Consider the following 18,781-nt stretch of genomic DNA (forward strand, 5'->3'; position numbering starts at 1 on the left):
GAGGCAGAAATAACATGTGACTGGGATGCTATGAGTGGACTGACAATAGTGCTATTCTGATGGAAGGAGGTTGTGCTGCAGAGGGCTCCCCTTTTCCTGGGTGAGTGCTAGTAAACAGCATACATTCTTCCTTGCTGATGTTAATTTTTTCCCCAAACTCAGTGGACTTGGTCAGAAGTTTGAAAAATTGCCTATGGCTTGTAGACTCATCCCATGTGTAAACAGACAGCTTGGGAGATTTTCTGTGTGAGAGCATGTGCTGAAAAAAACAACTGAAAAAGGATGTGCTGGTATGAAAACAAATCCTAATTCTATTGTCAGACTTTGTGTTTTCATTTAACTTACAGGGGACTGGACCTGGTGATGTCATTAAGCATCAACCATATATTAAAACACAGTTGTTCAGAGAATGTGACATCACAGAGTCTCCAGTTTTGATCCGGAAATCTCAAGGTCTGGGTTTGCTGACCTAGCAACCTTATTTGGCTCCTGCTGCTTTAAATGTACACTGCAGAATGAATGGAGCAGATTAGGCCTTTCCTTCTAGAACCATCAATCTGGACTAACATATTTCCTGGCAGCTTTCTGGCTACAGAGAAAAAAACAGCACATTAATTAACTGAATAGGTCTAACAGCATTAAACAACTCTATCATGTATTGTGGTTATTTCTGCCTGCAGATAAATCTATTGCTTTTAAAGAAAGTTTTTGTTAAAGACATGGAAATTCTGGTTTTCAGGGCTTGCAGTAATGATAGGAAAACTAGAAAACTTAGTATACTGATACAGCTCATTTACAACCTTCAGCTCCCAAACCTCTAGTTACTAGACATTTCCCTATTGAATTATTTTCCTTTAATAAGTTTATTGTTAATTAAGGTTTGACAAGAAAAGAGTTCCCACAAGTCTGAAGAACAATACATCTGGATGGAATTGGTAGTTCAGTAAGATATATCTAATTACAGTGTGCCCATGTCATACATGGGAGCCTTTCACATGGCTTTCAGCTTATGCTGAAAGCCATGCTGACGGAGTTGCAATGGCACACACGCCATGCACGAGCCCTATTATTTTCAATGGGGCTCAAGCATACGCGCTATTTGCTTTATGTGGAGGGGTCTGGAATGGATCCCCCGCATAAGGTAAGGGCGCACTGTATCATATATTAACTGACTTTCTGAATATTATAAAGCTGCCTTTTACGAACATTACAAAACAATAAAGTTGAGCAACAAACTCTAAAAGCAACCTACACAATTTTGAAATAAACTGATTAAAATGAATCATTCTTCATCAACAAAGGTTAGCCCTTGTCTATACCTGGGGTGGACCAAATGTGGTCTGCAGGTTATATATGGCCTCAGGACTGGTTTTTACAGTCTGGTAAGGGTCCCTAGACCCCCTCCCATCCCTATTTTATGTTAGAAATGACCAATAGTATCTTGTCAAGTGTATAATCAACCATTTTGTGTTCTCCTCCTGGTCCGTTTTAGTTGCCCTTTTCAAAGAGGAAGCAACCTTCCACTCATTTCTGGTTTTGAGAAAAGGCTCAGAGTTCATGATGAGCATACTTGGTGTCTTCTTTAAAAAATATCCCCATGAAGTTTTTGGTTGTGCAGCCCTTAGGAATTCTGTGGGGGCTGATGTGGGCTGATATTCTAATTTTGATCAATTAGAATATCATGCAAACAGATAGATTTAACTGTTATTGTCTTTATTACAACTGTTACTAATACTGCATCCACTCACCGCTTCAACAAGGCTGTTAGCACTGCCATGAAATTGCCTGCCACACTCTCTTGTATGGCTGGGAACTGTGAGGGAGACTGGCCTAGTTTTTCGAGTGCTGCTAGAGCTGGTGCTTTCAGAATACAAGGAGCTGCAATATATTGATGGGAAACTATTATTGAGCTTCTCATCAGACTCCTCTTGTTCAGGTTGTAGTGTTTGAATAGGTTGCTGTGGCCAGTCTTGTGCACAGAGTGTAGCAGGGGGTGTGCCACATGACCGAGTATACCGTACGGGTGAATGGCTTTTTTGAAGAGGACTCAGACCTGCAACTGCTAGTGCCTATAAACAAAGAAAAAAGAGAACAGAGTAAATTAGTATGACTGCAAGTGACTGAATCAGAATATGAGGGGAAAATGGTAAAAGATGTCTTGAAAAAATATTAGGTTTAACTGGAAGTTAGTCTGATCTATATGACTTAAATGGGACTGTTTTGATATTCTGCTGCCTTTTATTTAATAAACTTTGTTTAAAGCATATATCCTCTGTATTGGTGAAAAACCAATACAGCAATTGATTAATATGCAACTTTGACTATCTCCTCTTCACATAGAACTGGAAATCCAGCACCTTACATTCAAAATAATCAGATGTGCTTTTTACCATTTCATTCCTTTGAGTATGGAATATAGAAATTTGGGAAGATTAATAGAATCAGTTAATGGAATTCTCTATTTTTATCCTCCCTGGTAAAAAGACCTAAAATATGATGATGAATAAGATAGGAAAAAGAAGAGAATCAGCAGTAGTGAAGAACAAGGCATGTTGGTTTTACAAATGAACTTTGTAATTTTTTTTTACAGTCTGGTAAGCAATAGAAGTAGTATTTACATTTTTGTACCGGCTTAATAGTGAACTCAACACTCTCTTAGTGATTTACAATATGTAAGCCAATTGCCCCCAACAAGCTGGGTACTCATTTTTCCAACCTATGAAAGGATGGAAGGTTGAGTCAACCAGGCCTCCAAGCAATCAATCATATGACCATCCTCATGTGCAATTTTTGCAGAACAGAGGCTGGATGGCCATCTGCCAGGGATGCTTTGATTTGGATTTCCTGCATGGCAGCTAGTTGGACTGGATGGCCCTTGCGGTCTCTTCCAACTCTATGATTCTATGATTCTATTGTATGAACTGGACCTAAGATGTATAGACTCTCCTTTCTGCTTGGTGTAACATTGAAAAAGTGTAATGTTGAAAACCAATTGATTTTACAAAGCAACTTGGTAATTTTTTTTACAGTCCAGTAAGAGTCTCTAGGCCCTCCCATCACTATTTTATGTCAAAATTTAACAATTTTTAAATTGTTTTCGGGGATGTTGGAAGCTACACAGCCACCACATGTTCAAACAATTTGCTCAAATATGGGAGGTTAGTGATAGTGATAGGGCACTAGTTCAGATGCTCAAAAACCATGATTCTGGAGGCAGTTGCATCTGCCAGATGGACAAGTGACCTTATAGCTTATTACTGCGATTTGCCTCTCCTATTACTCCATAAAGATAAGGTGATGTTCTCCCCAGACAACACTTTCTTATTGAAAGTGGTATCAAAGTTTCAGTTGTCTCAACATGTCACACTTCCTGTATTTTTTAAAACCATGCCATGTCAAATGAGACAGCTTATTTGGAGGGTTTTGGTCCTTTATATAGCTAGAACCAAAGGCTTTTGTTTGATAAACAGACTGACTATTTTTATGAGATTTCAAGGAATGGTGTATTGGCATCTTCCCAATGAATTTCCAAGTGAGTTGCAATGATGATGCAGTTGTGTTATAAGCTCGCCAGGAAGCTTTTGCTGCCTACAATCAGAAGACAGTAAACCAGAGCCATGGTGGCTCTGGCAGCTTTTCTAACCAATATGTCTCTGCTAGATGTTTGTTCTCAAAGCTTGTGGGAACACCTGCTTTGGGGGAGTAGTCTTTTCTTCCTTTTCCCATTGACGATGACACCACTTCTAGGCCAGTCAGCTTGGTATTCACCCATGCATATGGCACATGGGTGAATAAGAAAATGAAGAAAAACAAGATGTTAACAAGATGCTACTTGTAAAGAAAAAAAAGTAACAGGTTATTTTAATGGTCACCTATGAACTCACATAATACACACACTTCTTTGATGGGAGTACCTTTACTCTACCTATATTGTTATCTTCTCCTCTACAGTACAGTGTATGAGGACTGAGGAAAAGAGCAGGAATACCACCAACAATCACTCTGCTCAGCTCTAGAAATTTCCAAAAGACTATGTAGGTGCAAAAGAACTCACATGTGTGAGTTCACAGATTTCCACTCACATGCATGAGTTCACCACTCAAAGAAGCACAGTTACAGGTAAGCAATCTGTTCTTTCCAGGAAAAGATGCAGATGTAATGGATAAACAGCATTTTTGGTCATCAGTGTCACTTCTCCCTTCAATGAACACAATTGGGCTCAGATTTATCCTCAGATTATGTACACTGCTGTTCAGATAGAGTAAGATTCTGTGGTTAAGTGTTTTGAGAAGAAAGCTCACCTGATGATGTACCAGATGCAAAGGTAATACTGTCTTCTGTGGGACTTCTGCACTCTTATTTTTCTGTTTTTTTAGACACTCCACATGAAAGGATGCTTTTCGATCTGCAAAGCCAATTGGACAGATGTACGATGATAATGTAAGGCATTTTCATAATCCAGATGATAGGGAACTACATGCTAGCAAGCAGACAGGTTCTCAATGTTGCAGTCACCTAGACTGAGGGGCCATACACATGTAGTAGATAACTGTTGATTTGAAAGGGATGCTCAGTGTTTCCTTACATATGCACTGTCCCGGAAACTACCACAACCAGCATTTTTTACACAATTTTTGCACAACAGAGACTAGGATAAATATGGAGGTGAGTACATCTGCAGGAAAGAACTAGTAGGCAAAGAAAAGGACAAATACACCTAGTATATTCTCTCTACAAGTGTAATTCCCTGCCCATTTAAGCTATGTTGACAAACAAGGTTTGGGATTATGTCACTTGTCAGATGTTGTATATGGCCTAGTTCTCAGTGATGTGGTAAACTTGTTTCTGGAAGCTACAATGTCATAGTGGTGGTGAGGACTTACTTGAAACAAGATTTCACTCTTGCATTTTTATGCTTACATATAGAAAATGAAACATACAAAATGTCAAGGAGACAGCAACACTGTACCCCGTCTACTTGATAGCAAATTCTCTTTATATAGGATTTTTTCTTCTTCTACCATGTGAACCCATAGTCTGAAGTTGTATAGTCTAGACTTAAGTTCATTTCAACTGTTTGCCAGCAGTTTGCCAGTTGACAGTTTCATTGATGACCTGTAGCTAGCAGATATTTAGGTATATTGGTTCCTCAGGATAATACTCAGGTGATTAAGCTGAGTTTGCCTGTGCTGCTGGTTGAAATATCTCTTGATATGGGGAGATGGATGTTTCTGAAATTAAGCATTTGGGGGATGATTAATATACTTAAGATGAATTTCTTACCATGGATATTGTATGTTCTTTGTGGTATCTCAGTGTATATTCTTCATGTTCATTTTAAAAAATTAACACTCTACTTAAGAACCTCATATGGGGGTTCTCACTATCCCATTTCACTTGGCATTGTCTTTGTAAAACAAGACCAGGAGCAGATATAATAATATAATAAAATTAGACTAAAGCTAAAGAAGTACACTAAATAAATCATCATGTCAAAATACAAACTGAAAGGACACCCCTGTAATATTTATCACCATGTAAAGGATAGATTTATGCTATTAAGCCTTATAGACCAGGAGCCAGAAGAACTCTGGATCAAAACCAGGGATAGTTGGTCAGTGAAGAATGCAGAATGAACAATGCCTCATTGGATGACAGATGAAAATCTTCACACAATTATGAAGAGCCAAGAAGCAAAAGTAAAGGATGAGAAAAATAGGTTCAGAGTTGCTGAACACAACTATCCAGCAATTTGTACATAAGGACAAAGAGAGCTAGTAATCAGTGCAAATAAACAGAGGAAGAAAATAAAAAAAGGTAGAACAAAGCTCTTCCACAAGATCTGAAAAATCAAGGGGAAATTCAAACCAAGAGTAGGGATGCTAAATGACTGGCAGGAGACTAATGCCTGATCAAGAAAAAAGTATAAATATTTTTGAAGCCGTACACTGAAGAACTCTATAAAAGAGATGAGGGGAAGACAGATTTATTTAAGGAGAAAACTTTTGTCAATGAATCCACAGTTTTAGAATGTAAGTGGGAGCTGCTTTTAAAGCACTTGGGAGGAATAAGTCATCGGGAACAAATGGCATACCAATTGAAGGATGCTACAGAAAAAGAATCCATTCAAATCCTAACTAAAATCTGTGAACAAATAGGGGAAACCAAACATGGTGTGCAGACTGCAAACACTTAATACACATTCCAGTCCCCCCAAAGGGGACACCAAAGGGGACTGCAGTAATAATTGGACCATAATGTTAATCTTCTATGCAAGCAAAGTGATGCTCAAAATGCTACAATGAAAACTTTTACTGTATATGAAGTGAGAAATACTAGGTGTCTAAATTGGCTTGAGAAAAAGGATAATATTGCAAACCTATGTTGGATTATGGGACACACCAAAGAATTTCAAAAGAAAATCAGTCTGTGCTTTATAGATTATAGTAAAGTTTCTGATTGTGTCAATCATGAGAAAGCATGGATTACTCTAGAAGAAATGGATGTGCCCCAACATTTGACTGGTTATGTGTAACCTATATTAAGAACAAGAGTCCGCTATAAGCTCAAAATACAGTGTGCCTGTGCCATACACGAGCGCACTATACACAGCTTCCAGCTTATGCGGAAGCTGCACAATGATAAAAGAAATGGCGTGTACACTCATGGCGCGCACACTGCCCTGAGCAGTGAGCACGTGCCCCATTGTTTCCAATGAGGTGCAAGCATATGTGGATTTCTTCTTACATGGGGGGATCCAGAATGGATCCCCTGCGTAAGGGGAGGGCCCACTGTACAGAAAAAGCAATAGTTTCCAATTGGCAGGGGTCAGGGAAGGCTACATTTTATCATCCCATCTGTTTTATTTATATGCAGAACATATCATATGGAAAGCTGGATTACATTCAGAAGAAACAGGTGAAATAAAGGAGCAGGTGGAGAAATAAACAACAATTTAAGCGATAATACCATACTACTAGCGGAAAATAGAAAAGACTTGGGGCAACTATTGAGGAAAGTGATGGAAAAAATACAAAAGCAGAGATACAGTTGGACATTAAGAAAACAAAAACAAACAAAAAAATGACCGCAAGTGATTTACACAATTTCAAAGTGTGTGATGAAGACACTGAAATTGGGAAAGACTTGCTATACCTTGCCTCTGTCATAAATCAAAATGGAAAGTGTAGTTAAGAAATCAGAAGAAGAGTAGGGTTTATAAGGGCAGCTATAAGGAACTAGATAAAATCCTGAAGTGCAAAGTCTCTGAAGAAGAAACTCTTCTAGAACATGGCCACATAGCCCGAAAAACCCACAAAAAAACCAAAGTCAGGATCGTTCATGCCATCATATTTCTCATTTCTATGTTTTGTTGTGAAAGCTGGACAGTGAAGAGAGGGGACAGAAAGAAAATCAGTTCATTTGAAATATGGTCCTCAAGCCTGAAGCCAAAATGACTAAACTGAGGCTCTGGTTATATCATAAGATGAAATGACTCATTAGAAAATATGATAATGCTTTGTAGAGTGTGGGGCAGTAGCAAAAGAAAAGACTGCATTATGCGTGTGTAGACTCATTCAAGGAAACAACAGCCCTGGGTTTGCAGGAGCTGACGGGGATTGTTGATGACAGAGTGTCTTGGAGGTGTCTCATTCATAGAGTTGCCAAATGTCAAAGCTAACTTAATAGCAATTAACAACAAAACTGGAATTACAACCATGAAGCTTTTAGGATTTACATTTATGGTTGTTAAGCCAGGCAGCATCTCACCTAAAGTGTTTCTGAAGTGCTACAGATCAGGGCACTAGGAAATGACTGCAGTACTCTCCCAGTTGTGGGGCATATTGGAACAAGCAGCTATGGCAGGAAGTCTATCCAACTGCCTGTTTCCATGTGCCCTTGAGACTACTATATTTGTCATTTTTCAGCACCCCGATCCGTAGTGCCTTGGCAACCCTTTGGTTGCGATACTGCCTGGCTTAAGAGGTAGTTTTTTGGGGAAGCTCAGTCATTGTAGCTACATCTGTCAGTGCAGGATATTGGACATATTTCTTTAAAAATCTAGGTTTATAATTTAATTTGCAATTTTGGAAAATCAAGACTCCTACTTTGACTGAAAGGTTTAAATTAATAACATGGTTAAACAACCTGCACAGTATTTTTCAGACATAGCTGTCAAATTGGCAGAGTCCCATATATTCCAAAACATAACTATAAAGCACTAGTGAAAATCTGAAAAAAACCTCACTGAAGTTAAAAATCTTCTATACAGATCTAAATCTAATTGCTAGTCCCAACCAAAGTAGATTAATAGAATCAATGAGATTTACATAAGTGTTAACTTATCATTAGTAACTGATTACATGATTCTACTGTACTTGGGACTAGTAGTGTATTTAGGCCCTAGCTTCATGTGATTCTAAAGAAGCAGAATAAGAAAAAACAAAGCTTGCAACATTTAATGAAATTTGACAGCATATGTATTGTAAAACATGCCAAAATTATTACTTAGTGATGAGGAATGCAGGAACCCACTCTTTGGAGAGTGCCAAGTATCTTCTCGTTTGTTGTCTTCAGTTGGAGTTAGCTGTCTATGTTCGTCGTCTTGGTATGAGAGCCTGTAATGGAATAGGAAAAATTTTCTCCAAGATATCTAAGCTACAGATGGGAGTCAGGCACTGTTTGCAGAGTGGCTCTTTAATTGATCAGCGCTCAGTCTACACTGAAGGCTGTCCTCAGACTGTCCTGAGTTATTTCCCCCTACTCCCAGTTTTACTCATTACAGGGAACATGTCCTTTAAAAAACTCTGTTCCAGTACAGGAGTTGAAAGCCATATAGCTTTTCTGTTGGGCTGATTTGGTTCCAAGAGGTGCACCCTCTGCCTTCGTGCGGTAGTCTAATTTTCATGTAGATTATGCTTGGGTTACATGGAGTGCAATCCATTTCCTCTGGTGAATGGAAATGGAATATACAATATTAAATCTCAAGGCTTAACATAAGCAGAATTAATACAAGCAGATCAAGGCATAATTGAAAGAAGGAAATGGCTGTAATAAATACTGGCCAGAAAAATCTACCATCCCAATTTCTGGAATGCAGTGCTTGAACTTTATGAGCTCTGCCATGCTTAGTAAGAGCAGCATTGCCAGGAGCCTCTTCTGACCCTTGATCAGGGAACAGGCTTTCATAGGGGAAAAGAGGGAGGGAGGAACAAGCAAACTTAAATTTCCAGAGCCTTGTTGCTACAGCAGAAAGGAACCCAATGTAGGCACTCAGTCACCCACCCTATTCATGTTGTATGTTGATATCAGATTCTGCTGGACTGTCAAGAGACTGGGGTAGATCACACAGAAAGGGGCAAGAAGGGAAAAAAGGGAACAATCAAAGAAGGAATGCAGAAAAGGGTGAAATAATGAGGGGCAGCCATCAGAGTAGCTTATGCAGGCCACAATGTAGCAAGTGGTGATTTGTTGGGGAGGAAAAGGATAAAAAGGAAAGGTGTTGATCCCACCTGGTGGGAACAGCCAGGCCAGTAATCAAACCCACATGACCCCAAAAGTTACTCTCTGACATATCTCCTGTGGAGGATCAATCCAGACTCCAATCTGGATGATAGAAAACACTAAAAAGGTAAAGAAATACCTGTGTTATTTTAAAAAGCTCTGGTTAAAAGAAGCAATGAAAAGATCTGATGCCTCTGCAGAAGACACTGAATATGGTGTGCCAAGCAAAGGTTAGAAGTAGGACTAAGATGTATTTTTAGTACCATGTAGTTTGGGCACAGGAGTTGTGCATAGTGATACAGGGCCTGAACAGACAGGCCAAAGTAAAGCTACTTCGGGTCATTTTGGAAGTATGCTGTTTAAATGACACATGCATCTTAAGAGTCCAGAAGCTGTGCCAAAGCTGTGCTCCAGTCCTTAGGACTGGAATGTGGATTGGTGTGGCTTCCGGCCTTTAGGACGCATGCATCATTTTAACAGCATACCTCCAAAGTGACCTGAAGCAGCTTTATTTTGGCCTGTCTGTTTGGGCCTACAGTTAATCAGAATTCAGAATATGTTTCTCTTTACTGGGTGGGTCTTGTTTATAAGAAATGGAAAAAGGGGGAAATCACCAAAGAGGAATTCAAAGAAATAGCAGGCATGTGTAGGGGTAAAGTCAGAAAAGCCAAGGCACAGAATGAACTCAGGCTTGCTAGAGAGGTTAAGAACAACAAAAAAGGCTTTTTTGGCTATGTCCACAGCAAAAGGAAGAAGAAGAAAACGGTAGGGCCACTGCGTGCAGAAGATGCTAACAGGGGACATAGAAAAGGCAGAATTACTCAACACCTTCTTTGCCTCTGTGTTCTCAGAAAAGGCAAAGGGTGCTCAACCTGAGGATAATGGAGCAGAGGACAGAAAAGAGGAATTTCAGCACAGAATAAGTAAAGAAATAGTATGGGAATACTTGTTTAATCTAAACGAATATAAGTCTCGAGGACCAGATGAACTACATCCAAGGGTATTAAAAGAACTGGCAAATGTAATATCGGAGCCATTGGCAATAATCTTTGAGAACTCCTGGAGAACAGAAGTCCCAGCAGACTGGAGGAGGGCAAACGTTGTCCCTATCTTCAAAAAGGGGGGAAAAAGAGGATCCAAACAATTATCGTCCAGTTAGTCTGACATCAATACCAGGAAAGATTCTAGAGCAGATCATTAAAAAGAGAGTCTGTGAACATCTAGAAAGCAATTCCATAATCACAAAAAGTCAACATGGATTTCAGAGAAAGAAGTCATGCCAGACAAATCTGATCTCTTTCTTTGATAAAATTACCAGCTTGGTACATGAAGGGAATGCTGTGGATATAGTATATCTTGATTTCAGTAAGGCCTTTGACAAAGTTCCCCATGATATTCTTGCAAACAAACTTGTAAAATGTGGGCTTGACAAAGTAATTGTTACATGGATTTGTAATTGGTTGACCGGCCGAACCCAAAGGGTGCTCAACAATGGCTCTTTTTCATCCTGGAGAGAAGTGACCAGTGGGGTCCCACAGGGTTCTGTCCTGGGCCCAGTGCTATTCAACATCTTTATTAATGACTTGGAGGACAAAATTGGGGGCATACTTATCAAATTTGCAGATGACACCAAATTAGGAGGAATAGCTAATACTCCAGGAGACAGGATCAAGATTCAAAATGACCTGAACAGACTAGAAAACTGGCCCAAAGCTAACAAAATAAAATTCAACACGGAGAAATGTAAGGTACTGCACTTAGGGCGGAAAAATGAAATGCACAGATATAGGATGGGGGACACTTGGCTGAATGAAACTATGTGTGAAAGGGATCTTGGAGTCCAAGTAGACCATAAGTTGAATATGAGTCAACAGTGCGATGCGGCAGCTAACAAGGACAATGTGATTTTAGACTGCATCAATAGAAGTATAGTGTCTAGATCAAGGGAAGTAATAGTGCCACTCTAGTCTGCTTTGGTCAAGCCCCACCTGGAATACTGTGTCCAGTTCTGGGCACCACAATTAAAAAAGGATGTTGAAAAACTGGAGCATGTCCAAAGGAGGGCAACTAAAACAGTAAAAGGTCTGGAAACCATGCCCTATGAGGAATGACTTAGGGAGTTGGGGATGTTTAGCCTGGAGAAGAGAAGTTTAAGAGGTGATATGATAGCCCTATTTAAATATTTGAAGGGATGTCATGTTGAGGAGGGAGCAAGTTTGTTTTCTGCTGTTCCAGAGACTAGAACACGGAACAATGGATGCAAGCTCCAGGAAAAGAGATTCCACCTCAACATTAGGAGGAACTTCCTGATAGTAAGCTGTCCGACAGTGGAACAAACTTCCTCGGCGTGTAGTGGAGTCTCCTTCCTTAGAGGTCTTTAAACAGAGGCTGGATGGCCATCTGTTGGGGATGCTTTGATTGTGATTTCCTGCATGGCAGGGGGTTGGACTGGATGGCCCTTGTGGTCTCTTGCAACTACGATTCTATGATTCTATGATAAACCAACCAAGGCCTGGCTATACAAGAATGAAATTCAAGAATTATTGGATTTGTTTGTTCAGCAATCCTTCCCTTTTGCATGCTGTTTCTTACATCTGAACCAGTAAACAATGGTTTGTATATGATTTCAAATTAGGATTGGAAATTAGGATCGTACTTCCTATGGAAGAATGGATATGGAGTTAGTGTAGACATACTATTACCCTCATTATCTACCAAGAATATATGGGATATTATGTATATAGAATATATTTAAGGAATATCAGACATAAATGGGAACAATATGTGGGGAAATTGTGCAACTCTAGTCCCCCAAAACCAAGGATGGGGAACGTGTGACATTCCAGATACTGGACTGTACCTCTCATCATTATTCACCATTGGCTATGGATTATGTGAATGCAAAAATATTTGGAGGAACACATTTCCCCCTGCCTCTGTCATATAGCAAAATTCAGAAAACTGCCTTGCTGGAACAATGAAATACACTCATCCCTCCATATTTGCAGCTTTGATATTTGCGGATTTGATTATTCACGGATTTGATTAATACGTTATCTCTAGGAATATCTAGGTCCTCCAGTGCAACTTGATGTTCAACTTTAACTAAAAGTTGCACTGAAAGACCTAGAGAGAATACTCTACTAAGCATTTATAGCTCCTCCAGTGCAGTTCTATGGTCAGTGTCTGTTGGACATTGACCACAGAGTTGCCCTGGAGGACCTACAGATTCCTAGAGAGGTGTCCTCTCAGGTAAAAACATGGTGTTTTTGTTATTTCCGGTTTTTCCATATTCACAGGGGTCTTGTACACCTAACCCTAGCGAATATAGGGACAAGTGTACTTACAATTCACTAGGCAGTAGACTTGGTTCGCTACAGTACTCATCTTCTTCATTCAGTTGCTTATCATACATTCCCTCCTCCTGAGAAGCCTCTTCCTCCTCACACACTATAGCAACTTGACTGTCTCTGGAACATGATCTATGAACAGAGAAGTCTTTATTTTATTTTGGACCCAAAGCAGTTCACAAAACACAAGGAAGCAATCATAATGATTTCCACATAGTGAAAAGAGTTCGCAGACATTACAGTGGAAGTACAGACTCCTTTGTGCTATTTTCTAACAAATCTGTAGAATAAAATCACAGAAAATTTAAATTATGAGAAAGGTGTAATACAGCTCTTGCTCACAGTGCTTAATTTTGGGATGGGGAAAGGAGATAGGAAGCATGTGCGTTAGGCTTCTGTTCAATGTGCACATTTATACACTTTCCTCAAACACTCCCAAATACATAAAACCAAAGCTCCAAGCTAACAACAGACCTCAGCATGAGAACCTCAGAGAAACAGATCTGACACAAAAATAGATCTGTAAAATATCTCCTCAGGTTTGCTTCTGGATTATGTACGTATTACTTCTCCCTTGTTGATGCTGCACCAAGATTTTAAAGTTAAACATCTTGCTTGCCTGCAACTGATCTGCTAAAAGCATTTTTAGGAAAAGGAGATCTGGGTGTTGGGAAGTAAGGCTTTGCTTTGGTTATTGTGCTAACAATTTAGTTGAAGGGCAAAATTCCTATTTAGTGAATGAAACTATTGTTTAGAGAATGAGTTTGTGAATGCAGTTCAGCTCAATTATTTCTAAAACACTTTCTTATTGTTTTGGTGATACTCACCAGTTATGAATATTTGGTAGAAAATACATTCATAACACTTTATTGTGAATTAATATGAAATAGTGGCCCGTTACAAATGTGTGTAAAGTACGTACCAGGTACATACTAGGGTTGGGAAATGGCGTCCCTTCTGGACACCCTAACCCTAGTACGTACCTGGTACGTACAAAATGGTGGTGCCCTATACACATGGGCGCCGCCATTAGGACGTCACGAATGTGCCGCCTCCAAACGGGGCAGCGCAGACGTGATGTCCTCGTGCTGCGTGAGGGCGCCTAGGGCGCCTTTTTCGTGGCCCTGGAAGGATCTCCTCCTCCCCGCTGCCATTGGGTGTCCTTGGGCATGAAGCCTCAAGGACACCCCTTGCAGGCCGTGGGGAAGCGGCCTTTTGCCGCTTCCCCGCGGCCTGGAAAGCGGCAGATCGGGGCCTGAGAGGCTGTTGCTGTGGCAGCTGAGGTCCCGATCCGGTGAGGAAAGGGCTGGATACAGGCCGCCCCAAACGGGCGGTCTGTAACGCGCCAGTGTTATATTATTTTGCTATCATTTTCAGAAAACTGGATCTTTCATAGACCTGTTAAAATTTTTATTGCAATGGTTTTTAAATTTTTTTAATGTAAAGTCGAAGGCTTTCATGGCTGGCATCCATAGTTTTTTGTGGTTTTTTGGGGCTATGTGGCCATGTTCCAGAAAAGTTTCTTCCTGACGTTTTGCCTGAAAAAACTGGGTGTATATATATTGTGTGAGCCTGGGAATGCAGGTGTGATTTGCATGTGTATTGTTCTGTGCTGATGGCTGGCCTCAGGCTGAGAGGCTAATGCAAACGAGGATTAATGTCTGCTAATTGGTGATCATTATCTGCTGGGAAAGCCCCTGACTCTGGATGGTTTCCCATTTGCATTTGCTGAGTCCTTATTTTGCTATTTCTCAGGACTGGTAGCCAAATTTTGTTCACTTTAAGGGTTTCTTCTTTCCGGTTGAAATTGTCCAGGTGTTTGTGGATTTCAATGGCTTCCCTGTGCATCCTGACATGGTAGTGGTTTTCAATTTTTGTTTTTATCTGTGAGCTGTCTTGTTGCCTTCTGGGAGAAAGGCAGCATACAAATGATATAATAAATAAATCAGTAAACAAATCCTGAAATGAATGTTTTAAATTCAATATCCATTTGTGCATTAACTTCTATGACAAATATATTAAAGCAGGAAGGTGAGCACCTACCGCCCCACCATTTCATAACAATGTGTCCTAATCCACCAGGGAAGCATTGGAAAGAAAAGATGACAGAATCAGGAATATAAATGGAAAGGAAGAGAGAAAATAGATTCAGTTATATATACGATATATATTGATTTTTCAGTGGAAAGCAAGGAAATAGATCCTGTACAGTATATTGAATACTTGTTCTCAGAAACATAATAAAAGTTAAGAATCTAAAAGCTGTGCTGGATCAGACCAAAGGCTATCATTTTGTCCACACACTAACAAGCAACTGTTTATGGGAAGGCCATTAGCAAGATAGGAATGCAATTGCAGCTCCTCTTTCACCTCCCCCAGAAATGATAGACAAAAACATACTGCCTTTGATATTAGTGGTGGTAATATAGTCTTTTTAACTAGAAACCATTGATAACCCCAAATTTCATGTATTTATCCAATCCTTTTAAATTTGTCCAAGTTGGTAGCTACTACATTTTATGAAAGTGTATTTCCAAGTTTAAATATACGCTCTGTGAACTACTTTATCTTTTGTAGTGTCAGTAGATAATTATGTTTTGCTAAAACTGACAGGCATACTGGCAGATATATTGGTGTAGAGTTACGTAAACGTTCCTGCAAATATAGTAATTCTTATGTTGGCTGCTAGCCTTATGCTGGCTGCTGGTTTCCAGGGAGATTTAAAATGCTAGTTATGACCTGTAATACCCTACACAACTTGGGTCCAGACTGTCTGAAGACTGTTATCTCATAGTGCCTGCTCAAGTGTTAAGATCTTCTAAGGAGGTCTTTCTCTTAGTCCTACCACACTCACATTTGGTAAAAACAGGTTCTTGGGCCATGGAATTTGCTCCCACAGGATACTGAATTGCCTTGTCCCCCAATTCTGTTTTTTGCCAGCAGGCAAAGACTTCTTCATTCAAGCAGGCTTATGGATTTTAACTCATTGTATCAGAAGGGTCTCTTAATGCAGGGACGTAGCCAGGATTTTGGGAAGGGGGGGTCCAAACTAAGTTCCACCATTATAATGGGGCTTGGGTGCGGCGGCACAGCAGCATGCACCATTCATTGTATCTAACGGAAGGGGGGGTCTGGACCCCCCCCTTGGCTACGTCCCTGTTTAATGGTCTTTTAACTCTCTTATCTCTTTGCAGACTCAGGCCCACCACCAGCATAACTCAACAGATTCTGCCAGCCAGTTCAACCTACCTCAGACATAGAGCTGAAGTAGCTAGCAGATAAAAGCAAGAGTCCAGTGGGGATGGGTCTGTCCCAGTGGAGTTGCTGCTGAAGGGAGTGACACCAAAGGAGGGGTTGCCCCTTTGGGGTACCCAAGGACAAGAGCTTTTACCGCGTGAAAGTAGAGGGAGGGTGCATTCTCTATTTAGCATTTAGCATTACATCATTACCATCTGTAAGTATACAGAGGCAGTCTGCAATAGGAAGGATGTGTTCTGAAGAGGACTGGGGATATCAGACTTGAGGGGGCAGTCATTATTGTGCCGTAGTGACACATGCCTTACTTACATCCCGGTTGGATTATTGTAATGTGCTCTACATGGGGCTGCCTTTGAAGAGTGTTTAGAAACTTCAACTGGTTCAAAGAGTTGCAGCCAGCTTGCTAACTGGGGTTGGCTACCTGAATTATATAGCTCCCTTTTTGCCATAGCTCCACTTCCTGTCATTCCATTTCTGAGCACAATTCAAAGTACTGGTTATGACCTTCAAATCCCTACATGGTCCAGGTCCAGGTTGCAAACTAGCCCACGCCTTAAGACCACCCTCACAGGTACATCTGGTGGGAACACAGGAGATGGCCTCCTCAGTGGCTGACCCCATGTTTTGGAACTTTCTTTCTAGAGGAGTTAGACTGGCACCCTCCCTGTTTTCTTTTACCAAACAAGTAAAGACTTCTGTTCAGAGAGGCATTTGAGTGACTACATAAGGTCTATCTTAAGTGAGTACTGAATAGTGCTAATTGTTGTGCTGCTGTGTGTGTTTTTAATGATGTATTGTTTAAACCTCCCCCCTTTTTAATTAAAGTACACTTAGTAAATAAAATAAAGTGAATAAAATAATTGAAAAGGTTACAACAATAGAAACAATATCATAACAACTTTTGTCTTAAAGATCTGGCCCAGATCCCTAATGAGGTGTCTTTGTGTTTTGTATTTTAACATGTTGCACCCCACCTCAAACCTTGAGGAAAGGTGAGAAAGAAATAAAATTTATTCTTATTCCCATTCATATCATTTTAATATGGTTTTAATTTTTTATTGTTTAGTCTTGCTTTTACTTTTTTATCTTGTAGATTTTTAACAGTGTCTTTTTAATTGTTGTAAGCTGCTTTGTGTCCTGATCTGGGGAAAAATGGGATAGATGATGATGATGATGATGATGATGATGATGATGATGATGATAAAAAAAGGTGGAATAATAAATAATTTAAAAAAATTAAAATCTTTTGGGATACAGACACGTGTGCCAGGTTACCGAGTCTTTAAAATATCAGGTTGGGCAACTTGTTGGATTGCTGCTTCCACAAACCCTCACCATCAAGTTGCCTCTTGCACACTTTATATGTCTTGTCTTAAGAGACTTATGCACACTTACGGTCCCATATTAATGGTGAATAACAAAAGTACTAGTAGTAGTCTTTACCTTCTGCAGCCAAGCTTCCAAGAAACTTCATGAGTTTGTGGAGTGGGTGACAAAGGGGTGCTATGGCCTTCCACAGTGCTGACAGTGCTGGGGTAGCCTGGTGGACTGGGAAAGCGGCTCAAGGCAGTGTTGTTGGCATTGTTGATGTTAGCATTGGAACCTGATGATGAATAGCTGCTTGGAGTGAAGGTAGAGTCCACAAGTTTCTCATGGGATGGAGATTCTATGTCCCCCTGATTGTTGCCAGATTTGTTGATGTGCAAAGGGCGCTGAGTAGTGAAAGTCTGAGGGAATGAACTTCTGCCATCACTTTGGTAATAGCTAACATGATTTCCAAACAAGCCACCAGCTCTCTGTGAGGAAGCAAAACATAAAACAAATCCATATTTTAGTCAGTGGATTGAAGGGCTATTTCAGATGTTGCTCTTTTCTGCATAGACTACAGTAATGTTTGTAGAAAATGTGTGTACTCTTTGTACAACTATTTATGTTAGGTGTCCTAGGGTTCTGATGCAAATGTTCAGTATAGCATGGCCTCACCTTGTCAAAACATTTACTCATCCAAAGTGTTTTTTTCCTTTCATTTCCTTTTTCCTTCTTTCTTTTTTTTTTTTTTTTTAAAAAAACCCAGACTGGCTGTTTATGTACCAGAAAAGATGAATAAAAGTAGAGTTCTAATAAAGGAAGGAGAGAGAAAGCCGAGGCTTGGAAATTTAGATTTTTACCAAAGAATTTGAAACATCCAAGATACCTAAGTCCAGAAGGGAGAAAAGAAAGGGTATGCCATTCCTTTCCTCATCATTTTGAAAAGGAAGTCAATAGCAACAAGATCCTCAAAAAGAAACTCTGTGTATTTACCAAGTCATTTTGTTTTGGCAGTGAGTCCTTTTGGATAAAGCTCTGAGAACAAATACCTGTCTCTAAAAGCTCAATGTATCTCTCACATCATCATAGTTTCCTCATTATACATCAATCTGCCTCCCATCTATCAAACATTCTCATGTTCTCATGCTTAACATCTTGCTTTCTTGCTTGTTAACAGGTGCCAATGGCACATGTACATGTTTGTGTAATGACTAGCTGGATTAAGGAGCACATTTATGCAAGTTCTGAGAAAGTTCAACTATTTTTGCACTGGCAACCAAATATCTTTTGTTGGACTACAACTTCCATGATCCCACATCATTGCTGTACTGGCTCAGGCTCAGGGTATATGCAGTTCAGCA

General features: G+C 40.0%; 1 protein-coding gene and 1 long non-coding RNA gene across 16 annotated transcripts in view; one reads left to right on the forward strand and one right to left on the reverse strand.

Moving 5' to 3' along the window:
* The window catches only part of LOC149311718 (uncharacterized), a 107,342-nt gene that overhangs the window by 20,413 nt on the left and 68,148 nt on the right, over positions 1 to 18,781 (forward strand). For 8 of the 10 annotated variants that reach the window (XR_016281483.1, XR_016281479.1, XR_016281478.1 and 5 more), the window contains one exon: positions 4,377 to 4,440. The exons of 1 other annotated variant lie outside the window; for it this stretch is intronic. This is a non-coding gene — a long non-coding RNA (uncharacterized LOC149311718). Of the gene's footprint in view, positions 1 to 4,376; positions 4,441 to 16,754; positions 16,852 to 18,781 lie in introns of all 10 variants that reach the window. One more of the 10 variants, XR_016281482.1, reaches the window with a different exon arrangement.
* Positions 1 to 18,781, reverse strand: part of LOC149311719 (voltage-dependent L-type calcium channel subunit alpha-1C-like) — a 487,833-nt gene that overhangs the window by 14,214 nt on the left and 454,838 nt on the right. For 4 of the 6 annotated variants that reach the window (XM_089527751.1, XM_089527748.1, XM_089527747.1 and 1 more), the window contains 6 exons: positions 17,556 to 17,908; positions 14,898 to 14,924; positions 12,852 to 12,986; positions 8,509 to 8,618; positions 4,302 to 4,405; positions 1,749 to 2,069 (listed from right to left, as the gene is read on the reverse strand). In XM_089527751.1, coding sequence (XP_089383877.1) covers positions 1,749 to 2,069; positions 4,302 to 4,405; positions 8,509 to 8,618; positions 12,852 to 12,986; positions 14,898 to 14,924; positions 17,556 to 17,908 — 1,050 coding nt within the window. The remainder of the gene's footprint in view (positions 1 to 1,748; positions 2,070 to 4,301; positions 4,406 to 8,508; positions 8,619 to 12,851; positions 12,987 to 14,897; positions 14,925 to 17,555; positions 17,909 to 18,781) is intronic. The other 2 variants (XM_089527750.1, XM_089527752.1) reach the window with 1 other exon arrangement.

Source organism: Sceloporus occidentalis, unplaced genomic scaffold (genome assembly GCF_023333645.1).
Source record: "Sceloporus occidentalis isolate IW3139 unplaced genomic scaffold, rSceOcc1.0.p SCAF_5, whole genome shotgun sequence".
NCBI classification, from domain to species: Eukaryota; Metazoa; Chordata; class Lepidosauria; order Squamata; family Phrynosomatidae; genus Sceloporus; species Sceloporus occidentalis.